This window comes from Meles meles, chromosome 7 (assembly GCF_922984935.1).
Source record: "Meles meles chromosome 7, mMelMel3.1 paternal haplotype, whole genome shotgun sequence".
NCBI lineage: Eukaryota > Metazoa > Chordata > Mammalia > Carnivora > Mustelidae > Meles > Meles meles.
The window spans coordinates 77,986,103-78,005,797 of NC_060072.1; the positions used below are offsets into that span (position 1 = coordinate 77,986,103).

Consider the following 19,695-nt stretch of genomic DNA (forward strand, 5'->3'; position numbering starts at 1 on the left):
ATACAACAAACCAGGCATTCAGCGTGAGTTAGAACAATGAACTGCCAAATAGGGCCTCTATCTAGCTATTTTAGTGTGCTAATTACAGAGAGAAAATGTTGTTATTATAGGAAACAAATACTGAATCAGCACATTAAGAAAGTTTGCCTCATTAGCAATACTTTTAAAGAGTCAGGATGTTTGAAGCTCCGGAATAGATTATTTATGGCTTTGTTTGTGTGTAGAGAGCCAAGAGGCAGGGAGGTGGATGAGGAGGCACGTAACTAAATAGAAAGGATTTTCAGGGGCGCCTGGGTGGCTCAGTGGGTTAGGCCGCTGCCTTCGGCTCGGGTCATGATCTCGGGGTCCTGGGATCGAGTCCCGCGTCGGGCTCTCTGCTCGGCGGAGAGCCTGCTTCCCTTCCTCTCTCTCTGCCTGCCTCTCTTGTGATTTCTCTCTGTCAAATAAATAAAATCTTTAAAAAAAAAAAAAAAAAAAAAAAAAGAAAGGATTTTCATGTGCTCACCTGTTAGGAAGTGCTTATTTTTATCTAGAAATGTGGTACTGACCAGTCTAAGAAAAAAAAATAGCACAGGATATTTACCACTAATATTTATACAAGGTATTACATTTAAAAGTGTCTTTGGATACAGTCTTACATCATCTTTGTAAAAACCATATTGCTCAATACAACAAGCATATTATTCCCATCGTATAATAGAGAAATGGGGCTCAGGGAGACCCAGATGGACTAGGTGCCATTTCCAAACAAGGTAAATGATAATCAAGGCTGAAATTCGAATCTACCTGACTCTAAGATGTGTATCTTCCTACTAAACAACTGTTGCCCCTAAAAGAGGTGGACTTACACTGAGACCCTCTTACGCATCACTGTCTTCCTCTGTATAATGAAAATGAAAATTACGCTTCACAGAGACATTAAGGTGGTTTTGGAAAGTTTTTTTTTTTCCTAGAAAGCTGTCCATTTTATGAGTTTTTTAATGCTTTGGATATTATTCGTAGTGTTCTCATGATTTTTCAATGTTTTACTGTCTGTTGTTATATGCCCTTTTTATTCATTCTACTATCTGTGCCTTCTCTCTCCTCAACCAACAATGCTAGAGATTTCTCCATCATATTGGTCTTCTCTAAGAACCAACTTTTGATTTCTGGACTTTCCTGCTATTTTTTTGTTTTCCATTATTTTCTTTCTCTTATCTTTCCATCCTCTGCCTACTCTACGGGCTAATTCTCTGCTCTAGTTCTAACTCCTCGCAGATTTTTTCACTTATTACTTTTAATGTCCTATTTTCCATTATGAAGAAATTGTTATGATTTCTTCTTAATCCATTAATTTTAAGACAATTTTTTAAAAGTTTCTGAACTAAAGTAGAAGGGGTAATAAATATTTTTCTATTGTGTTGCAGTATTACTGTATTTTGTTTAGAAAACATATTTTGCATAATATCAATTATCTGGATTTACTTAGAATTTATTAGAATATATATGCATTTATACAAATTCATTGAGTTTACTTTTTGTGCTTGGATATGATAAATCTTCATAAGTATTCAATGTCTTCCCTATAAGTAAGGTTCATAATTTCACTTACACCAAGTTTATTAGATAAATTTCCCAAATTCTCTGATCTCCATTTTTTGTCTTCTTGCCTTGCATTTACCTAATTTTTTTCACTGCATTTCCAACCCTTCTATGATTATCTCTTGTAAACAACATTACAACTGCATATAAAAGAAATCCAGTATGAAGATATTTGTCTTTAGTAGGTATGTTTAATAGGTTTATTATTACTGTAATAATTGCATTTAAAATTTCATTTTGATTTTTTTATTGATTTCTCTTAACCATAGTTTCTTCCATAGTTTTCCCCCTTTCCTGCCTTACTAGTTTCTCTTATTTCTTTCCCTCCACTAGTACATATTTTTAAGAGATTACATTTACATTTTAAAAACAGATTTATTTATTTGGGGGGGCAGAGGACACACGTGCCTGTGAGTGGGGGGAGGGGAAGAGGGAGAGAATCTTCAAGCAGATACCTGAGTGTGAAGCCCAATGTGGGGCTTGATCCCACTACTCTGAGATCATGACCTGAACCAAAACCAAGTCAGAAGCTTAACTGACTGAGCCACCCAGGTACCCTACACTCACATTTTTAACACCTATAATTACTGAGTTGAAAAACTAATTATAATCTCCCCTTTCCTTCTGGAAACAAAGGAATGTATGCTTTTGTCTAAAAATTCTCATACCCTCTCCCTTCTATGTTATTTATCTAGAATTTTAGCTTTTGAAGGTTTATTTTTATGTTTAGCAAAATTTGTTTAAGTATAACATTTGTTACACATGTGTGTACATACACATAGACACACGCATTGCACAAACCATAAATGTACAACTTTCAGTATAATTGACAAAATTATACTATTTCCTTTATTTGTTTCAAACATATTTTAAAGTCTCTTTCATATATTTTTTGCAATGGAAGGTTGTGTAGATAATTCATTCCTCACTCTATCATACTTGCGGCTTCCCTCCCTCATTACTAACGTAATAGTTTTTATTACATTGAGAAAATTTCTGACTGTCCTCTCACATTTACTGAGTTGCCTTCTGTGGAAGTCTCATGTCCCGAGTCCTGACAACTACATGTTTATTTCTGAAGTGGCTTTATGGATTATCTCCAGTTTGGGACACACTTTTTTTTAGTGTTCACATTTCTCAATTTATGGTTTCCATATCACAAAGGCACTGTGACATTAGAATCTGTACTTAGCCATAGTAATGGCTTCTGGCTTTCCTTTCCTATGTGTGACACTATTTCTACTATAGGTCCTAAGTGCGTAACAGAGACGTTTACAGCTTTCCCAGGCCAGCCTGGCGGTCTTTCTTGCCGCTATTCAGAGCCTATAGAGCACTGCACAGCTCCAGAGAGAAAGCGTGGAGCTCTATCTCCCTTAGCACTTAAAACACTAGTTTCTCCCTTCCTTCTCCTAATATCCTCCATGCTATTCCTTATGCTGCACAAATAAGTGAAACCATATGATAATTAACTTTCTCTACTTGACTTATTTCACTAGTATAATCTCCTCCAGTCCCGTCCATGTTGATACAAAAGTTGGGTATTCATCCTTTCTGATAGAGGCAAAATACTCCATTGTATGTATGGACCACATCTTCCTTATCCATTTGTCTGTTGAAGGGCATCTTGGATCTTTCCACAGTTTGGTATTGTGGACATTGCTGCTATGAACACTGGGGTGCATATGCCCCCCCTTTTTTTACTACATCTTTATCTTTGGGGTAAATACCCAGTAGTACAAATGCTAGGTCAGTGAAGGGGGTGAAAACTGGAGGGGAGAAGAACCATGAGAGACTATGGACTCCAGGAAACAAACTGAGGGTTTTAGAAGGGAGGCGGGTAAGAGGATGGGGTAAGCAGGTGATGGGTATTGAGGGCATGCATTGCATGGAACACTGGGTGTTATATGCAAACAATGAATCATGGAACACTACATCAAAAACTGATGATGTGCTCTATGGTGACTAACATAATAAAACAAAACAAAACAAAAACAAAAACAAAAAACACTACCTTCTCACTCTTAAGGCCTGCTTCCCTTCTGATGCTTCCTGGGTTCCTGGGTTTCCATGTGGCTCACTGTTCTCTCTCTCTCTCTCTCTCTTTTTTTAAGATATTATTTATTTATTTGACAGAGAGAGAGAGAGAGATCACAAGTAGGCAGACAGGCAGGCAGAGAGAGAGGGGGAAGCAGGTTTCCTGCTGAGCAGAGAGCCCCATGCAGGGCTTGATCCCAGGACCCTGAGATCCTGACCTGAGCTGAAGGCAGAGGCTTAACCCACTGAGCCACCCAGGCTCTGTAGGAGCCCCTGATTCACTGTCCATGCTCTCATTTGTGGCACCTGGGAATTTTCCTCAAACTCAGCTGTGCATTAAACTTGTATTTGCATGTGTAGAGGATGCATATGGAGGGTATAAGGGCTGAGAGGCAGGAGAGCAGGTTTTCCATCAACACAGTGTAGTACATTTTCTAGAAGTATGCTAAATAATTTTTTTAAAAGATTTTATTTATTTGACAGACAGAGATCACAAGTAGGCAGAGAGGCAGGCAGAGAAAGAGGGAAGCAGGCTTTCTGCTGAGCCGAGAGCCCGATGCAGGGCTCGATCCCAGGACCCTGGGATCATGAACCGAACCGAAGGCAGAGGGTTTAACCCACTGAGCCACCCAGGCGCCCCCTAAATAATTTTTTAATGGGGTTTCCTTTTTTATATTTAATTTTGGTAAAATACATATAACATAATATTTAGCATCTTAATTTACCATCTTAAATTGTAAAGTTTAGTGGTGTTACATATATTCACACTGATGTAAGACGCAATCTCCAAAACCCCTTTCATTTTGCAGCTGAAACTCCATACCCATTAAACAACTCTCTATTCCCCACTTCCCCCAACCTGTGCCAGTGATCACTCTTCTGTCTTTATAAATTTGACTATTCTAGGTACCTCATGTTAGTGGAGGCATGTGTTATTTGTTTTTTTGTGACTGGCTCATTTCACTCATCATCATGTCTTCAAACAAGATTCATCCGTGTTGGACATCTAGGTTCTTTCCATAGTCTGGCTATTGTAGACATTGCTGCTATAAACATTCGGGTACACGTGCCCCTTCGGATCACTATGTTTGTATCTTTAGGGTAAATACCCAGTAGTGCAATTGCTGGGTCATAGGGTAGTTCTATTTTCAACATTTTGAGGAACCTCCATGCTGTTTTCCAGAGTGGTTGCACCAGCTTGCATTCCCACCAACAGTGGAGGAGGGTTCCCCTTTCTCCACATCCTCGCCAGCATCTGTCATTTCCTGAGTTGTTAATTTTAGCCATTCTGACTGGTGTGAGGTGATATCTCATTGTGGTTTTGATTTGTATTTCCCTGATGCCGAGTGACGTGGAGCACTTTTTCATGTGTCTGTTGGCCATCTGGATGTCTTCTTTGCAGAAATGTCTGTTCATGTCCTCTGCCCATTTCTTGATTGGATTGTTTGTTCTTTGGGTGTTGAGTTTGCTAAGTTCCTTATAGATTTTGGATACTAGCCCTTTATCTGATATGTCGTTTGCAAATATCTTCTCCCATTCTGTCAGTTGTCTTTTGGTTTTGTTAACTGTTTCCTTTGCTGTGCAAAAGCTTTTGATCTTGATGAAATCCCAATAGTTCATTTTTGCCCTTGCTTCCCTTGCCTTTGCCGTTGTTCCTAGGAAGATGTTGCTACGGCTGAGGTCGAAGAGGTTGCTGCCTGCATTCTCCTCAAGGATTTTGATGGAGTCCTTTCTCACACTGAGGTCCTTCATCCATTTGGAGTCTATTTTCGTGTGTGGTGTAAGGAAGTGGTCCAATTTCATTTTTCTGCATGTGGCTGTCCAATTTTCCCAGCACCATTTATTGAAGAGGCTGTCTTTTTTCCACTGGACATTCTTTCCTGCTTTGTCGAAGATGAGTTGACCATAGAGTTGAGGGTCGATTTCTGGGCTCTCTATTCTGTTCCACTGAACTATGTGTCTGTTTTTGTGCCAGTACCATGCTGTCTTGATGATGACAGCTTTGTAATAGAGCTTGAAGTCCGGAATTGTGATGCCACCAACTTTGGCTTTGTTCTTCAATATTCCTTTGGCTATTCGAGGTCTTTTCTGGTTCCATATAAATTTTAGGATTATTTGTTCCATTTCTTTGAAAAAAATGGATGGTATTTTGATAGGGATTGCATTAAATGTGTAGATTGCTTTAGGTAGCATAGACATTTTCACAATATTTATTCTTCCAATCCAGGAGCATGGAACATTTTTCCATTTTTTTGTGTCTTCCTCAATTTCTTTCATGACAGATGAATGGATAAAGAAGATGTGGTATATATACACAATGGAATACTATGCAGCCATCAAAAGAAATGAAATCATGCCATTTGCGACGACGTGGATGGAACTAGAGTGTATCATGCTTAGTGAAATAAGTCAATCGGAGAAAGACAACTATCATATGATCTCCCTGATATGAGGACATGGAGAAGCAACATGGGGGGGTAGGGGGATAGGAGAAGAGTAAATGAAACAAGATGGGATTGGGAGGGAGACAAACCATAAATGACTCTTAATCTCACAAAACAAACTGGGGGTTGCTGGGGGGAGGTGGGATTGGGAGAGGGGGAGCGGGCTATGGACATTGGGGAGGGAAGGCGAACCATAAGAGACTATGGACTCTGAAAAACAACCTGAGGGTTTTGAAGGGTCAGGGGTGGGAGGTTGGGGCAACCTGAGGGTTTTGAAGGGTCAGGGGTGGGAGGTTGGGGGAACAGGTGGTGGGTAATGGGGAGGGCACGTTTTGCATGGAGCACTGGGTGTTGTGCAAAAAGAATGAATACTGTTACACTGAAAAAATAAATAAAATGAAAAAAAAAAAAAAAAAGATTCATCCGTGTTGTACTATGTGCCAGAATTTCTTTAAGTCTGAATAGCATATCACATATCTATCTATCTATCTATCTATATCCCACACTTTCTTTATCCTCACTTCTGTCAATTCACACTTGGGTTGCTTCCATCTTTTGGGTATTAGGAATAATACTGCCATGACCATAGGCATTCAAATACTTCTTCAGGACCTAGCCTTCAAGTCTTTAAGATATATACTCAGAAATGAAATTGTCTGATGATATGTAATTCTGTTGTAAAATTCTGTGATTCTGTGAAACCACCACACTTTCTCCCATAGTGGCTGCAGCACCTTACATTTCCATCAACAGTGCGCACAGTTTCCAATTTCTCCACAATAACTGTTATAAGTATATTTTTAATAGTGGCCACCTTAATGGGTATGAGGTGGTGTCTCATAATTTTGATTTGCATTTCCCTAACGATTAGTGATATGCAGTTTTTCATGTGCTTGTTAGTCAACTGTCCATCTTCTTTAGAGAACTGATTTTTAGAAAAAAACTTTCCACTGAAATTGAACAAAACAGATACTAGAATGGCATGCCAATTGACTTAATGTTTTGTTTCCAATTTATTACAGTTGATTATGTAAGCAAATAGTTTTCATTACGTTGAGACAAAGTCAACATTTTATCTCCATCATGACTGATATTACCATTCCACCTGGTATCTTTTCAGGAAACAGCTATAGTGAGAGATCAGGATATATGGCTCTGAATTTCCCCAAAACTTGACTCTGAAATATCTATTAACAGTATATCTCATATGTGAGTCCAAAGTAATGGCAGATTTTGCCCTGAGAATTCTACTCCACATAACTGTATAAAACCTATCAACTAACAAAAATATAGTGAATGCTAGTTTACCTATAAATGGAAAATCTGTTGTAGGGCATTTTTCATGGCAAACATATTCTGCCTTTTTTTTTTTTTCTTCACTTCTTTCTAACACAGATTGAAGCTACCAACCACAGTGGCTAAGCTGGAGGAGGCCTGTTACTCAGCACAGAGAAGAGTGAGAAAAACTGTCTTTTTTTCAAGGGGAGTGGTAAAGAGTTTGAAACTATTCTAAGAATATTCTACAAACATAAAAGTTCTCTGTGTATTTTGTTTAGTTCTTTGTGCTTTTCCCTAAGTATGCCTCACTTTTCTCTAGCAGTGACTACACTCAAGGAAAATGGTCTAAACATGTAAATAAAATGCAAGAATAAGTTAACATAAGAAAGTAATAGACATTTCTATTAAAAAGTTGTACTGTTATTTACAAACAGTAAGAACAAAATGTCTAATTTTACTGTCCCCTTATCATTAGAGTACCTTTCTTTTCTTTTCTTTCTTTCTTTTTTTTTTTTTAATTTGACACAGAGAGAGAGATCACAAGTAGACAGAGAGGCAGGCAGAGAGAGAGGAGGAAGCAGGCTCTCTGCTGAGTAGAAGCCCGATGCGGGGCTCAATCCCCGGACCCTGAGATCACGATCTGAGCTAAAGGCAGAGGCTTAACCCACTGAGCCACCCAAGTGCCCCCTCTAATATACATTTCTAATATGTTTTTAAATTAATTCTGTGAAGTACATAAAACTACATGTACAGACTCCATGACATATTCATAATTCTAGACAAGTAAACTTTCAGTTTTTATCTACTGAAAAAAAACCCATAAGCATTAAAACTGTAAAGAATTACATCCAGAAATATTTAATCAATTAACTCACTAATGAAGCTTTGCTGATGAAAATTATACACTGGTTGTTTTTAAAAGAAGCTCTTTCAAATTTTCATTTTAAGTAGTAACTGCACTTTTTAATTTATTATTATTATTATATATATTATATATTATTATTATTTAAATTATTTCTTGTAATTGTTTATTTATTTCAGATTTTATTTATTTATTTGACAGAGATCACAAGTAGGCGGAGAGGCAGGCAGAGAGAGAGGAGGAAGCAGGCTCTCTGCTGAGCAGAGAGCCTGATGTGGGGCTCAATCCCAGGACCCCAGGATCATGACCTATGCCGAAGGCAGAGGCTTTAACCCACTGAGCCACCCAGGTGCCCCTGTAATTGTATATTTAAAATGTTGTTTGGATTTTTGGTCAAAGACCCCATAATTTATTTCTAGTTCTTTGCAGTAATTCCCTAATAAAATGATTAATGACAACAGCATAGTGATTAATGATGTTACATTATACTTTACAGCTAGGAGATACAAGTAATTAGCAGATTCATTGCCTTCATCAGTTCTATGAGGCAGACAGAATGAGAGAATATTATTCTTTTTATGGGAATTTAGAATACATAACGGGTTAAGGGCATATCAAATAATATTTACGTATTTCCTGTGTTCATGGATATGAGTAGGAGTTCATAAATGTGGGGAATATTTATTCTATACCATATTTTATTTATGTGCCTACTACAAACCAATGTAATCTGTCAGAAAGAGAAAAGTTTATAGCTTCCTAGACTGGTTATATCTCAATGATCACTAACTTTAATCATTACTTTACTTAATTGTACTAAACTCCCGGAATGTACTCAAAGAAAACAATAGCTGCATGAAAGAATTTAAAGCTGTATTAATTTATTTTGACTTGAAAATTTTCTTTTACTTAAGTTTCTAAGTTTGAAAATTACCAGTTAATAAGCAATGGGAGAACTGCTTTGGAAATATGTAGGAACCTCTTTCTCAAGAGCTAACCTTCTATAGTCTAGGACAGGATTGGGTCTGGATCTGAATTTCCTAAAGCCTAGGCTTGAATGCGTTCTTCCTTAAGTTTGTGAAACATACAATTGCAATGTTTTGTGCCGCCTTTATCAGGACATGCTGCAAAGTAATATAGCTGTAAAAATCAGTTTCAAAGACCAGTTTAAAAGAATTGCAGCCATTGATTTTAAATGCACTCACTCTGTAAGTTTAAAAATAAAACTTATTCTTTTGCTCTGCAAAAGTTTATTATTTTGGTGTAAGTCCCAATAGTTTATTTTTGCTTTTGTTTCCCTTGCTTGAGGAGACATATCCATAAATATTGTTAAGGCTGATGTCAGATTATAGCCTATGGTTTCTTCTAGTTATTTTATGGCTTCAGGTCTTATATTTAGGTCTTTAATCCATTTGGAGTTTATTTTTGTGTGTGGCGTATGAAAGTGGTCCAGTTTCATTCTTTTCCATGTAGCTGTCCAGTTTTCCCAGCACCACTCGTTGAAGAGACTCCTTTCCCCACTGTACATTCTTGCCTCCGTTGTCATACATTAATCGACCATAAAAACATGGGGCTACTTCTGGACTCTATTCTGTTCCACTGATCTATGTGTCTATTTTTGTGCCACACTGTTTTGATTACTACAGCTTTGTAATATACCTTCAAACCTGGGACTGTGATACCTCTAGCTACGCTCGTTTTTCTCAAGATTGCTTTGACTCTTAGAAGTCTTCTGTGATTCCACACAAATTTTAGGATTATTTGTCTAGTTCTGTGAAAAATGCAACTGGTATTTTAATAGAGATTGCAATGAATCTGTAGATTGCTTTGGATCGTATGGACTGTTTAAAGACATTAATTCTTTCAATCCATAAGCATAACATAACTTTCTTTTTGTCTATATCATCTTTGATTTATTTCATCATTATCTCCGTTTTCAGAGTACAGGTCTTTCATCTCCTTGTTTAAATTTATTTTAAGATTTTTAATTTTTTTTTGAGGCAACTGTAAATAGAATTGCTTCCTTCTCTTTCTGCTACTTTGTTATTAGTGTATAAAAATGCAAGAGATTTCAGTATATTAATTTTGTATGTTGCAACTTCACTGAATTCATTTATCAGTTTTAATAGTTTTTTTGGTGGAGAGTTTAGGGTTTCTATATATAGTATCATGAAACCTACAAATGATGGCAGTTTTCTCCCTCACCAATTTGTATGTCTTTTTTTTTCTTTTTTTTTTTTTTTTTTTTTTTTTTTGTCTGACTGCTGCAATTAGGATTTCTAGTACTGTGTTGAATAAAAGTAGTGAGAGTAAACATCCTTGTCTTGCTCCTGATCTTAGAGGAAAAGCTTTCAGTTTTCAACACTGAGTATAATGTTATCTCTGGGTTTTTCATATGTAAATTTTATTAGTTTGAGGTATGTTCCCCTTTAAACCCACTTTGTCTAAAGTTTTTATCATGAACAAATGCATTTTGTCAAATTTTTTTTTTCCTGCATCTCTTGAAATAATCATGTGGTTTCTATCTTTCCTCTTGTTAATGTGATGTATCATGATGAATGGTTTAGAGCATTGAACTATGTTTGCATCCTTGGGATAAAAGCTTTTCCACAGCAAAGGAAACCATCAACAAAGCAAAAAGGCAATCTAGTGAAAGTGGGCAGACATCTGCAAATGATACACCTGATAAAGGGTTAACATCCATGACACATAAAGAACTTACACAACTCAACACCAAAAACCAATCTGAAGTTAAAAACAAAAATGGGACAAGCACCTACACAGACATTTTTTCCAAGAAGACATCCAGAAGGCCAACAGACACATGAAAAGATGCTCAATATCAATAATCTTCAGGGAAATGCTAATCAAACCAACAATGAGATAGCACCTCACACCTGTGAGATGGCTAGTATGAAAAAAGTAAGATATAGCAAGTACTGATGAAGACGTGGAGAAAAGGGAACCATCGTGCCCTGTTTGAGGGAACAGAAATTGGTGTAGCTCACTACGAAAAACATGGAGTTTCCTCAAAAAACTAAAATAGTTGATCCAGTGATTCCTCTACAAGGTAATCACCCAAAGAAAACAAAAACACTAATTTGAAAAGATAGATATATGCACCCATATGTTTACAGCAGCATTTTTAACAATAGTCAAGATATGGAAGCAGCCCGAGTGTCCAAAATAGCTGACTGGATGAAGATAGGGCATACACACGACAATGGATACTCCTCAGACATAAAAAAATGAGATCTTGCCATCTGTGACAACATGGATGGACCTCATCAGTATTATACTAAGTGATCTCAGTCAGAGAAAGACAAATACCATATGATTTCACAAATGCAGAATCTAAAAGCCAACAAATGAACAAACTAACAAAAAACCAGATTCTTAAATACAGAGAACAAAATGGTGGTTGCCTGAGGGGAGGTTGGCTGATGGATGAAGGAAATACGTGAATAGGATTAAAAGGTATGAAAATAAGGTATAAAATAAATCACACAGATGAAATGTATAGCATAGGGAATATACTCAATAATAAAACAAGATCTCGTTCTGAAATTCCATTTTGTGTTCTTATGGTGTATAAGGGGTGACATACCTGCCCCAGGCTGCCTCATTTGTAGATGCCTTATTAACTGGAACACAGGAGGAGTCAATGACAGTTGATTTGTTCATCTTGTAGCAGAAACCACAGTCTGGATCCAACATACATTCGTTACAGTAACTGTAAAATAATAAGAGTTACATCATGTTAGAGACAACTGCTATTCTTTCACATTTTTCACGGTGCTTTGCAGGAAGCTTGGGGCCATGGCACTCATGTTAGCCATGGCAAAAGGACATGTGCTGAGCCTGCTGGGAGCTGGCAAGTCTCCCCCACCAGTCCCTCCCCTGGCTACAGCAATAGCAGAAGCTGCTCTGAGATGGAGGGAGGCTTGGATCTAAGACACTGGGTGTAAAAGATCCCCAGCTGCCCCTCAGCAAATCAACATTTGCTTTCCTAAACCACTGAGATTTGTTACCAAAGCATGGACTGGCCCATTGTGACCCAGCAGAGTGGTTCCAAATTGTACCATAGCATTTATTTTTCTTGACTGTCTTCATTATGCACTGTAGCTTTTAAAATTGGTAAATATACAATACATAATACTGAAATAGAAAATTTCAAAGAATGAAAAATATTACACCTGAATAAAAAAGTTAAAAACAAAAATACCACCATTCCAATAATGGTCACTCTTTTTGTTTGTTTGTTTGTTTTTCCATTTTATTTTTTCAGTGTAACAGTATTCATTGTTTTTGCACAACACCCAGTGCTCCATGCAAAACGTGCCCTCCCTATTACCCACCACCAATAATGGTCACTCTTAACATCTTGGTAGGACATCTGTATTATTAAATCTACACTGAGTATCAACTACATGCCATGTTTAATTTAAATAAGTTGGCATAGGAAAAAAGGCTAAGTTTTCTCTAACTTAATTATACCTACTGGCTGGATCATAGAGTCATAATCAATTAATCATTGCTCAAATAACAGCAGTGTCCTAACTGCTGAAAACTCTAAAGAGGCAAAATCCTTTAGAGGGCAGGGTTTTCCAACTGAAGTCTACAAAGTACTTGTAAATGTGTTTTCTTGCTGTCAAACTCATTTGCCAGACAATTCTGGAGTACCTCAAACATGGCAGGCACACACAGGGCATTGCAGACACTAAGATGAATAGAACAAAGTCCCTGCTCTTGGGTAGATAAAAGGCAAGGACAGAAACAGATATACAAATAAATAATGGCAGTGTAATAGAAATTAGTGTGAAATACTCTAAGGACAGAGGCCTATTCATTTGCCCGTAAGAGCTGGGGATAGTTTGGGAGGAGATATTTGACACAGATCATAAAAGAAATTTACCAGGCAAAGAGGTAGAGGGCAGGGCATTTTAGAGGACTGCGTATTCAGAAAGTAAAGACCAGTCAGCACTGACATATTATTGACTGTGTACAAGTAATTACACAATGGGGTGTGGGTGAGAAACAGGGTAAGTACTATGGCCAGGCATCCAAAAAAGAGGTGAATCCTCAAAATCAGAATACTACTTTTATTAATTTAGCTAAATGGGAAAACACTGGCATTGTTTAAACACAAGACGATCATTTCAGCCTCCTTCTGTAAACTTTCTCTCTGCAAACAGCCATCCTTAATTTTAAATGAGACTTCAGACCCCTTGAGGCATAGCCTGGAGATACTGCGGATTCAGTTCCAGACCGCTGCAATGAAGCAAGTATCACAATAAATGATTTTTTGGTTTCCTGATGCATATAAAAGTCATGTTTACTTTATATTGTAGTCTACTGCAGGTGCAACAGAATTATATTAAAAAAAAACCCCAATGTACATATCTTAATTTAAAAATACTTGATGGCTAAAAAATGCTACCATCACCCGAACGTTCAGTAAGTCATAATCGCTGATCACAGATCACCCTAACAAAGTAATGAAAAAGTTTGAAATCTTGTGAGATTTACTAAAACATGACAGATACAAAGTGAGCAAATGCTGCTGGAAAAATAGTGCTGACAGCCTTGCTTGATGTACCGTTGCTGCAAAACTCCAATTTGTAAAAAACACAATACTCTGTGAAATGCAGTAAAGCGAAGCATAGGGAAATGAGGTTTGCCTATACTGAAGGCAAAAGAGAGGCCTTTGACCTCCTAGTGAAAGGTCCATATACTTCAGAGAGGTGATACAGCATTGTAAACATAAAAAGGTCCACACCCGTGATAAGCAAAATAACAGAACAGGAAGCGCTGGAAGTACTGTGGGCTTCTGGCTTTCACAACTAGACAGGGCTAACTTGGAAGGGAAGGGAATTCCTACAAGCACTCTGTTGGTTTCTTCCACCTACGTGAGGCAGAATATAGTAGTCCTGATGTTTCCGGTGGCTTTAAAAGATACTTATTTGGAAAAGGTCAACTCATCCAACTGTAGAGAAATTACTCTGTTTCTTTAAAAATAAGTAATTCCTATAACAGGCCAAGAAAAAGTAATGATGAAGGCCAACAGTTACCAAGAACCTACCACACGTGCACATCAAACATCATGAGGTGTCTTTGATAATGGTTTCCCTCCTCCATCACTCATTCATTCATTTGACTCTGACCACATCCTTCCGTTTTTCCGGCTTGATTATAAATGATCCCTCCTCTAGATCATTCCTGGTGATTCGTTCAATACAAGTATTTTCCACTTACTATGTGCCAGGCACTACTCTGGGGGTTGGGCCACATCAGTAAACCGAACAGATTCCCCCCCTCTAATAGAGCTGTTAGACCTCCGGGTGACTCTGGTTCTTTGACTCCTCTACTTGCTCCCTATTCATTAGCTTTTTACTTTCTTTAGTTCCATCCTTATCTAGCCTATGGACTACAGACTAGCATTTCAACACCCTGAGTTTGCTTGCCCATTTATCTTTCATCTCACCCAATTAGCAAAAATCCTAGCCATATGTGAGAGTAAACACTTGCCTTTTCTATGCCTTCTCCACAGACCCAAAAGCATCTAAGGGAATCACACAACAGGGCAGCTCAGTAGTTCTAAGATACTCCTACCAGCCTCCAAAGGATCCTCAATGGGCTGACATTACTAATAATTTTCTCTAGTCAACTCCATATATGGACTTTTCCAACCACATTATACAGGGACTGTTCTTCAAATCTCCAATGCCTTGTCCTTTTAGTCACTTCATATCCAGCTTCACCTCAAGTCCACCTTCACATAGGAAACAGATGGAAGTGGTATTTATAATCTTCTTATACGCCTATTGCAAACACAGAAACAATCATACTTTCCTCTGCGCCAGTTACAACGAGAAATTGTTCTTCTCTATCTGGGCTTTCATTCCATTCCATCCCCTTAGCCCATTTCAGACCCTTTGGATTACTGCTCCTTCTTTCTCTTACATGTCTACCATGTTAAGGTGGAAGATTAGCTTTTTGATTTGATATCTTTCTTCCTTTTTACTGTAGGAAGTTGTAGCTATGAATTTCCCCCTGAACACTACTATACTTCCATCCCATATTTGGAATGTTTGGACTTCATTTTCATTCATCTCAAAGAATTATCTAATTTTCCTGGTGACTCCTTTAACCCCCCTGGATTAAGAAGTGTTATTTAATTTTCATATATTCATGAATTTCCCCCCAATTTTTCTATTAGTGATTTCCAGTTTCACTCCATTGTTAGTGGAAAATACATACTTAGTATGATTTCAGACCATTCAAAATTTATTGAGGCTTGTTTTGTGACCTGGCATATTATCTATCCCGGATGATGCTCCTTGCACACTGAAGGAGTGTATATTCTATTGGTAGTGGAGTATTCTTGAAATGTGTTAGATCTGGATGGTTTGTAGTCACTACACTAATTTGGGGGGTGGTATTTTAGATTCTCTTCTTTTTTTTAAATTTAAAATTTAGTTTTTTTTTCCTCTGTTAATTCTTTTTTTTTTAAATTTCTTTTCAGCATAACAGTGTTCATTGTTTTTGCACCACACCCAGTGCTCCATGCAATATGTGCCCTCACTAATACCCACCACCTGGTTCCCCCAACCTCCCAACCCCCGCCCCTTTTAGACCCTCAGGTTGTTTTTCAGAGTCCAGAGTCTCTCATGGTTCACTTCACCTTCCAATTTCCCTCAACTCCCTTCTCCTCTCCATCTCCCCATGTCCTCCATGTTATTTGTTATGCTCCACAAATAAGTGAAACCATATGATACTTGACTCTCTCTGCTTGACTTATTTCACTCAGCATAATCTCTTCCAGTCCTGTCCATGTTGCTACAAAAGTTGGGTATTCATCTTTTCTGATGGAGGCATAATACTCCATCGTGTATATGGACCATATCTTCCTTATCCATTCGTCCGTTGAAGGGCATCTTGGTTCTTTCCACACTTTGGCGTCCGTGGCTATTGCTGCTATAAACATTGGGGTACAGATGGCTCTTCTTTTCACTACATCTGTATCTTTGGGGTAAATACCCAGTAGTACAATTGAAGGGTCATAGGGAAGCTCTATTTTTTTTTTTTAATTTCTTTATTTTCAGCGTAACAGTGTTCATTGTTTTTGCACCACACCCAGTGCTCTATGCAGTACTATTATCCCTATTATCCCCCACCTGGTTCTTCAACCTCCCACCTCCCCCAGCCCCTTCAAAACCCTCTGGTTGTTTTTCAGAGTCCATAGTCTCTCATGGTTCATCTCCCCTTCCAGTTTCCCTCAACTTCCTCTCCTCTCCATCTCCCCATGTCCACCATGTTTTTTGTTATGCTCCACAAATAAGTGAGACCATATGATACTTGACTCTCTCTGCTTGACTTATTTCGCTCAGCATAATCTCTTCCAGTCCCGTCCATGTTGCAACAAAAGTTGGGTATTCATCCTTTCTGATGGAGGCATAATACTCCATTATGTATATGGACCACATCTTCCTTATCCATTCATCCGTTGAAGGGCATCTTGGTTCTTTCCACACTTTGGCGACTGTGGCCATTGCTGCAATAAACATTGGGGTACAGATGGCTCTTCTTTTCACTACATCTGTATCTTTGGGGTAAATACCCAGCAGTGCAATTGCAGGGTCATAGGGAAGCTCTATTCTTAATTTCTTCAGGAATCTCCACACTGTTCTCCAAAGTGGCTGCACTAACTTGCATTCCCACCAACAGTGGAAGAGGGTTCCCCTTTCTCCACATCCTCTCCAACACACGTTTCCTGTCTTGCTAATTTTGGCCATTCTAACTGGTGTGAGTTGGTATCTCAATGTGGTTTTAATTTGAATCTCCCTGATGGCTAGTGATGATGAACATTTTTTCATATGTCTGATATCCACTTGTATGTCTTCATTGGAAAAGTGTCCGTTCATATCTTCTGCCCATTTTTTGATATGATTATCAGTTTTGTATGTGCTGAGTTTGAGGAGTTCTTTATAGATCCTGGATATCAATCTTTTCCCTGTACTGTCATTTGCAAATATCTTCTCCCATTCCGTGGGTTGCCTCTTTGTTTTGTTGACTGTTTCCTTTGCTGTGCAGAAGCTTTTGGTCTTGATGAAGTCCCAAAAGTTTATTTTCGCTTTTGTTTCCTGTGCTTTTGGAGACATATATTGAAAGAAGTTGCTGCGGCTGGTATTGAAGAGGTTACTGCCTATGTTCTCCTCTAGGATTCTGATGGATTCCTGTCTCACATTGGGGTCTTTTATCCATTTCGAGTTTATCTTTGTGTACGGTGTAAGAGAATGGTTGAGTTTCATTCTTCTACATATCGCTGTCCAGTTTTTCCATCACCATTTATTGAAGAGATTGTCTTTTTTCCACTGTATATTTTTTCCTGTTTTGTCGAAGATTATTTAACCATAGAGTTGAGGGTCCATATCTGGGCTCTCTTCTCTGTTGAACTGGTCTATGTGTCTATTTTACACTGTCTTGGTGATCACAGCTTTGTAGTAAAGCTTGAAATCAGATAACATGATGCTGCCAGTTTTATTTTTGTTTTTCAACATTTCCTTAGCAATTCGGGGTTTCTTCTGATTCCATACAAATTTTAGGATTATTTTCTCCAATTCTAAAATTTAGTTTACATACCATGCAATATTGTTTTCAGGAATAGAATTCAGTAATTCATCTCTACATACAACACCAAGTGCTTATTACAAGTGCCTCCTTAATACCCATCACTCACCTAGCCCATCTGTCACCCACCTCCCTCCATCAACCCTTACTTTGTTCCCTATTTGTAATAGTCTCTTATGATTTGTTTCCCTCCTCTCCCCCCATATGTTCATCAATTTTCTTTTTTTAAAAAAAAATATTTTATTTATTTATTTATTTACTTACTTAGCGCAAATGGGAAGGGCAGAGGGAGAAAGAGAATCTCAAGAAGACATCACACTGATCGTGGAGCAGGGCTCGATCCCAGGACCCCTGAGATCATGACCTGAGCCAAAACCAAGAATCGGATGCTTAACATACTGCACCTCATCTGTTTTCTTTCTTAAATTCCACATGAGTGAGATCATATGGTATTTGTCTTTTTCTATTTTACTTCACTTAGCATAATACATTCTAGCTCCATCCACATCATTGTTAATGATAAGATTTCATTCTTCCTGATGGCTAAGTAATATTCCATTACATATATATGTATGCATGTGCATGTATGTATATGTGTATGTACATGTATGTGTGTGTATATATGTGTGTGTGTATATATGTATGTATGTATGTGTATATCTACAAATACACACACACACATATACAACATCTCCACATGTTTTTCATTCATCAGTAGATGCACATTAGGGCTCTCTCCACAGTTTGGCTATTGTTGATAATAAAACATTGTGGTGCAGGTACCCCCTTTTTTTTTCAGGTACCCCTTTAAATCCATATTTTTGTATCCTTTGGGTAAATACCTAGTAGTGCAATTACTGGTAGTTCTATTTTTAACTTCTTGGGGAACCTCCATACTGTTTTCCACAGTGGCTGCACAAGTTTGCATTCTTACCAACAGTGTAAGAGGGTTCCCCTTTCTCCTAATCCTCACCAACATCTGTTTCCTGTATTGTTAATTTTAGCCATTCTGATAGGTGGAATCTGGCCCCTCATCATGGTTTTGATTTGTATTTCCCTGATGATGAGTGCGTTGAGCATCATTTCATATGTCTGTTAGCCATCTGGATGTCTTCTTCGGAAAAGTGTCTATTCATGTGTTTTGCCCATTTCTTAATTGGATTATTTGTTTTTTGGGCGTTGAGTTTGATATGTTCTTTATAGATTTTGGATACTAATCCTTTATCTGATATGTTGTTTGCAAATATGTTTTTCCATTCCATAGGCTGCCTTTTAGTTTTGTTTGATTGTTTTCTTCTTTGTGCAGAAGCTATTTATCTTGATTTAGTCCCAAGAGTTCAGTTTTGCTTTTGTTTCCCTTGCTTGTGGTAATGTGTCTAGTAAGAAGGTGGCTCAGTGGGTTAGGCAGCTGCCTTTGGCTCGGGTCATAATCTCGGGGTCCTGGGATCGAGTCCCGTGTCGGGCTCTCTGCTCGGCGGGGAGCCTGCTTCCTCCTCTCTCTCTGCCTGGCTCTCTGACTACTTGTGATCTCTGTCAAATAAATAAATAAAATCTTAAAAAAAAAAAAAAGATGCCCAGGGGTACACGTCTGTGAATCGCCAGGTTTACACACTTCACAGCGCTCACCCTCCCCAATGTCCATATATGTTTATTAAAAAAAAAAAAAAAAATTTGGAAGGGGAGGCGAACCATAAGAGACTATGGACTCTGAAAAACAACCTGAGGGTTTTGAAGGGTCAGGGGCGGGAGGTTGGGGGAACAGGTGGTGGGTAATGGGGAGGGCACGTTTTGCATGGAGCACTGGGTGTTGTGCAAAAAGAATGAATACTGTTATGCTGAAAAAATAAATAAAATGGAAAAAAAAAT

At 38.1% G+C, this 19,695-nt stretch overlaps 1 protein-coding gene across 1 annotated transcript in view; it reads right to left on the reverse strand.

Annotated features, from left to right (window-relative positions):
- The window catches only part of SLC2A13 (solute carrier family 2 member 13), a 392,202-nt gene that overhangs the window by 64,845 nt on the left and 307,662 nt on the right, over positions 1-19,695 (reverse strand). The window contains exon 7 of the mRNA XM_046013090.1: positions 11,807-11,932. Within this exon, the coding sequence (XP_045869046.1) occupies positions 11,807-11,932 (126 nt within the window). The remainder of the gene's footprint in view (positions 1-11,806; positions 11,933-19,695) is intronic.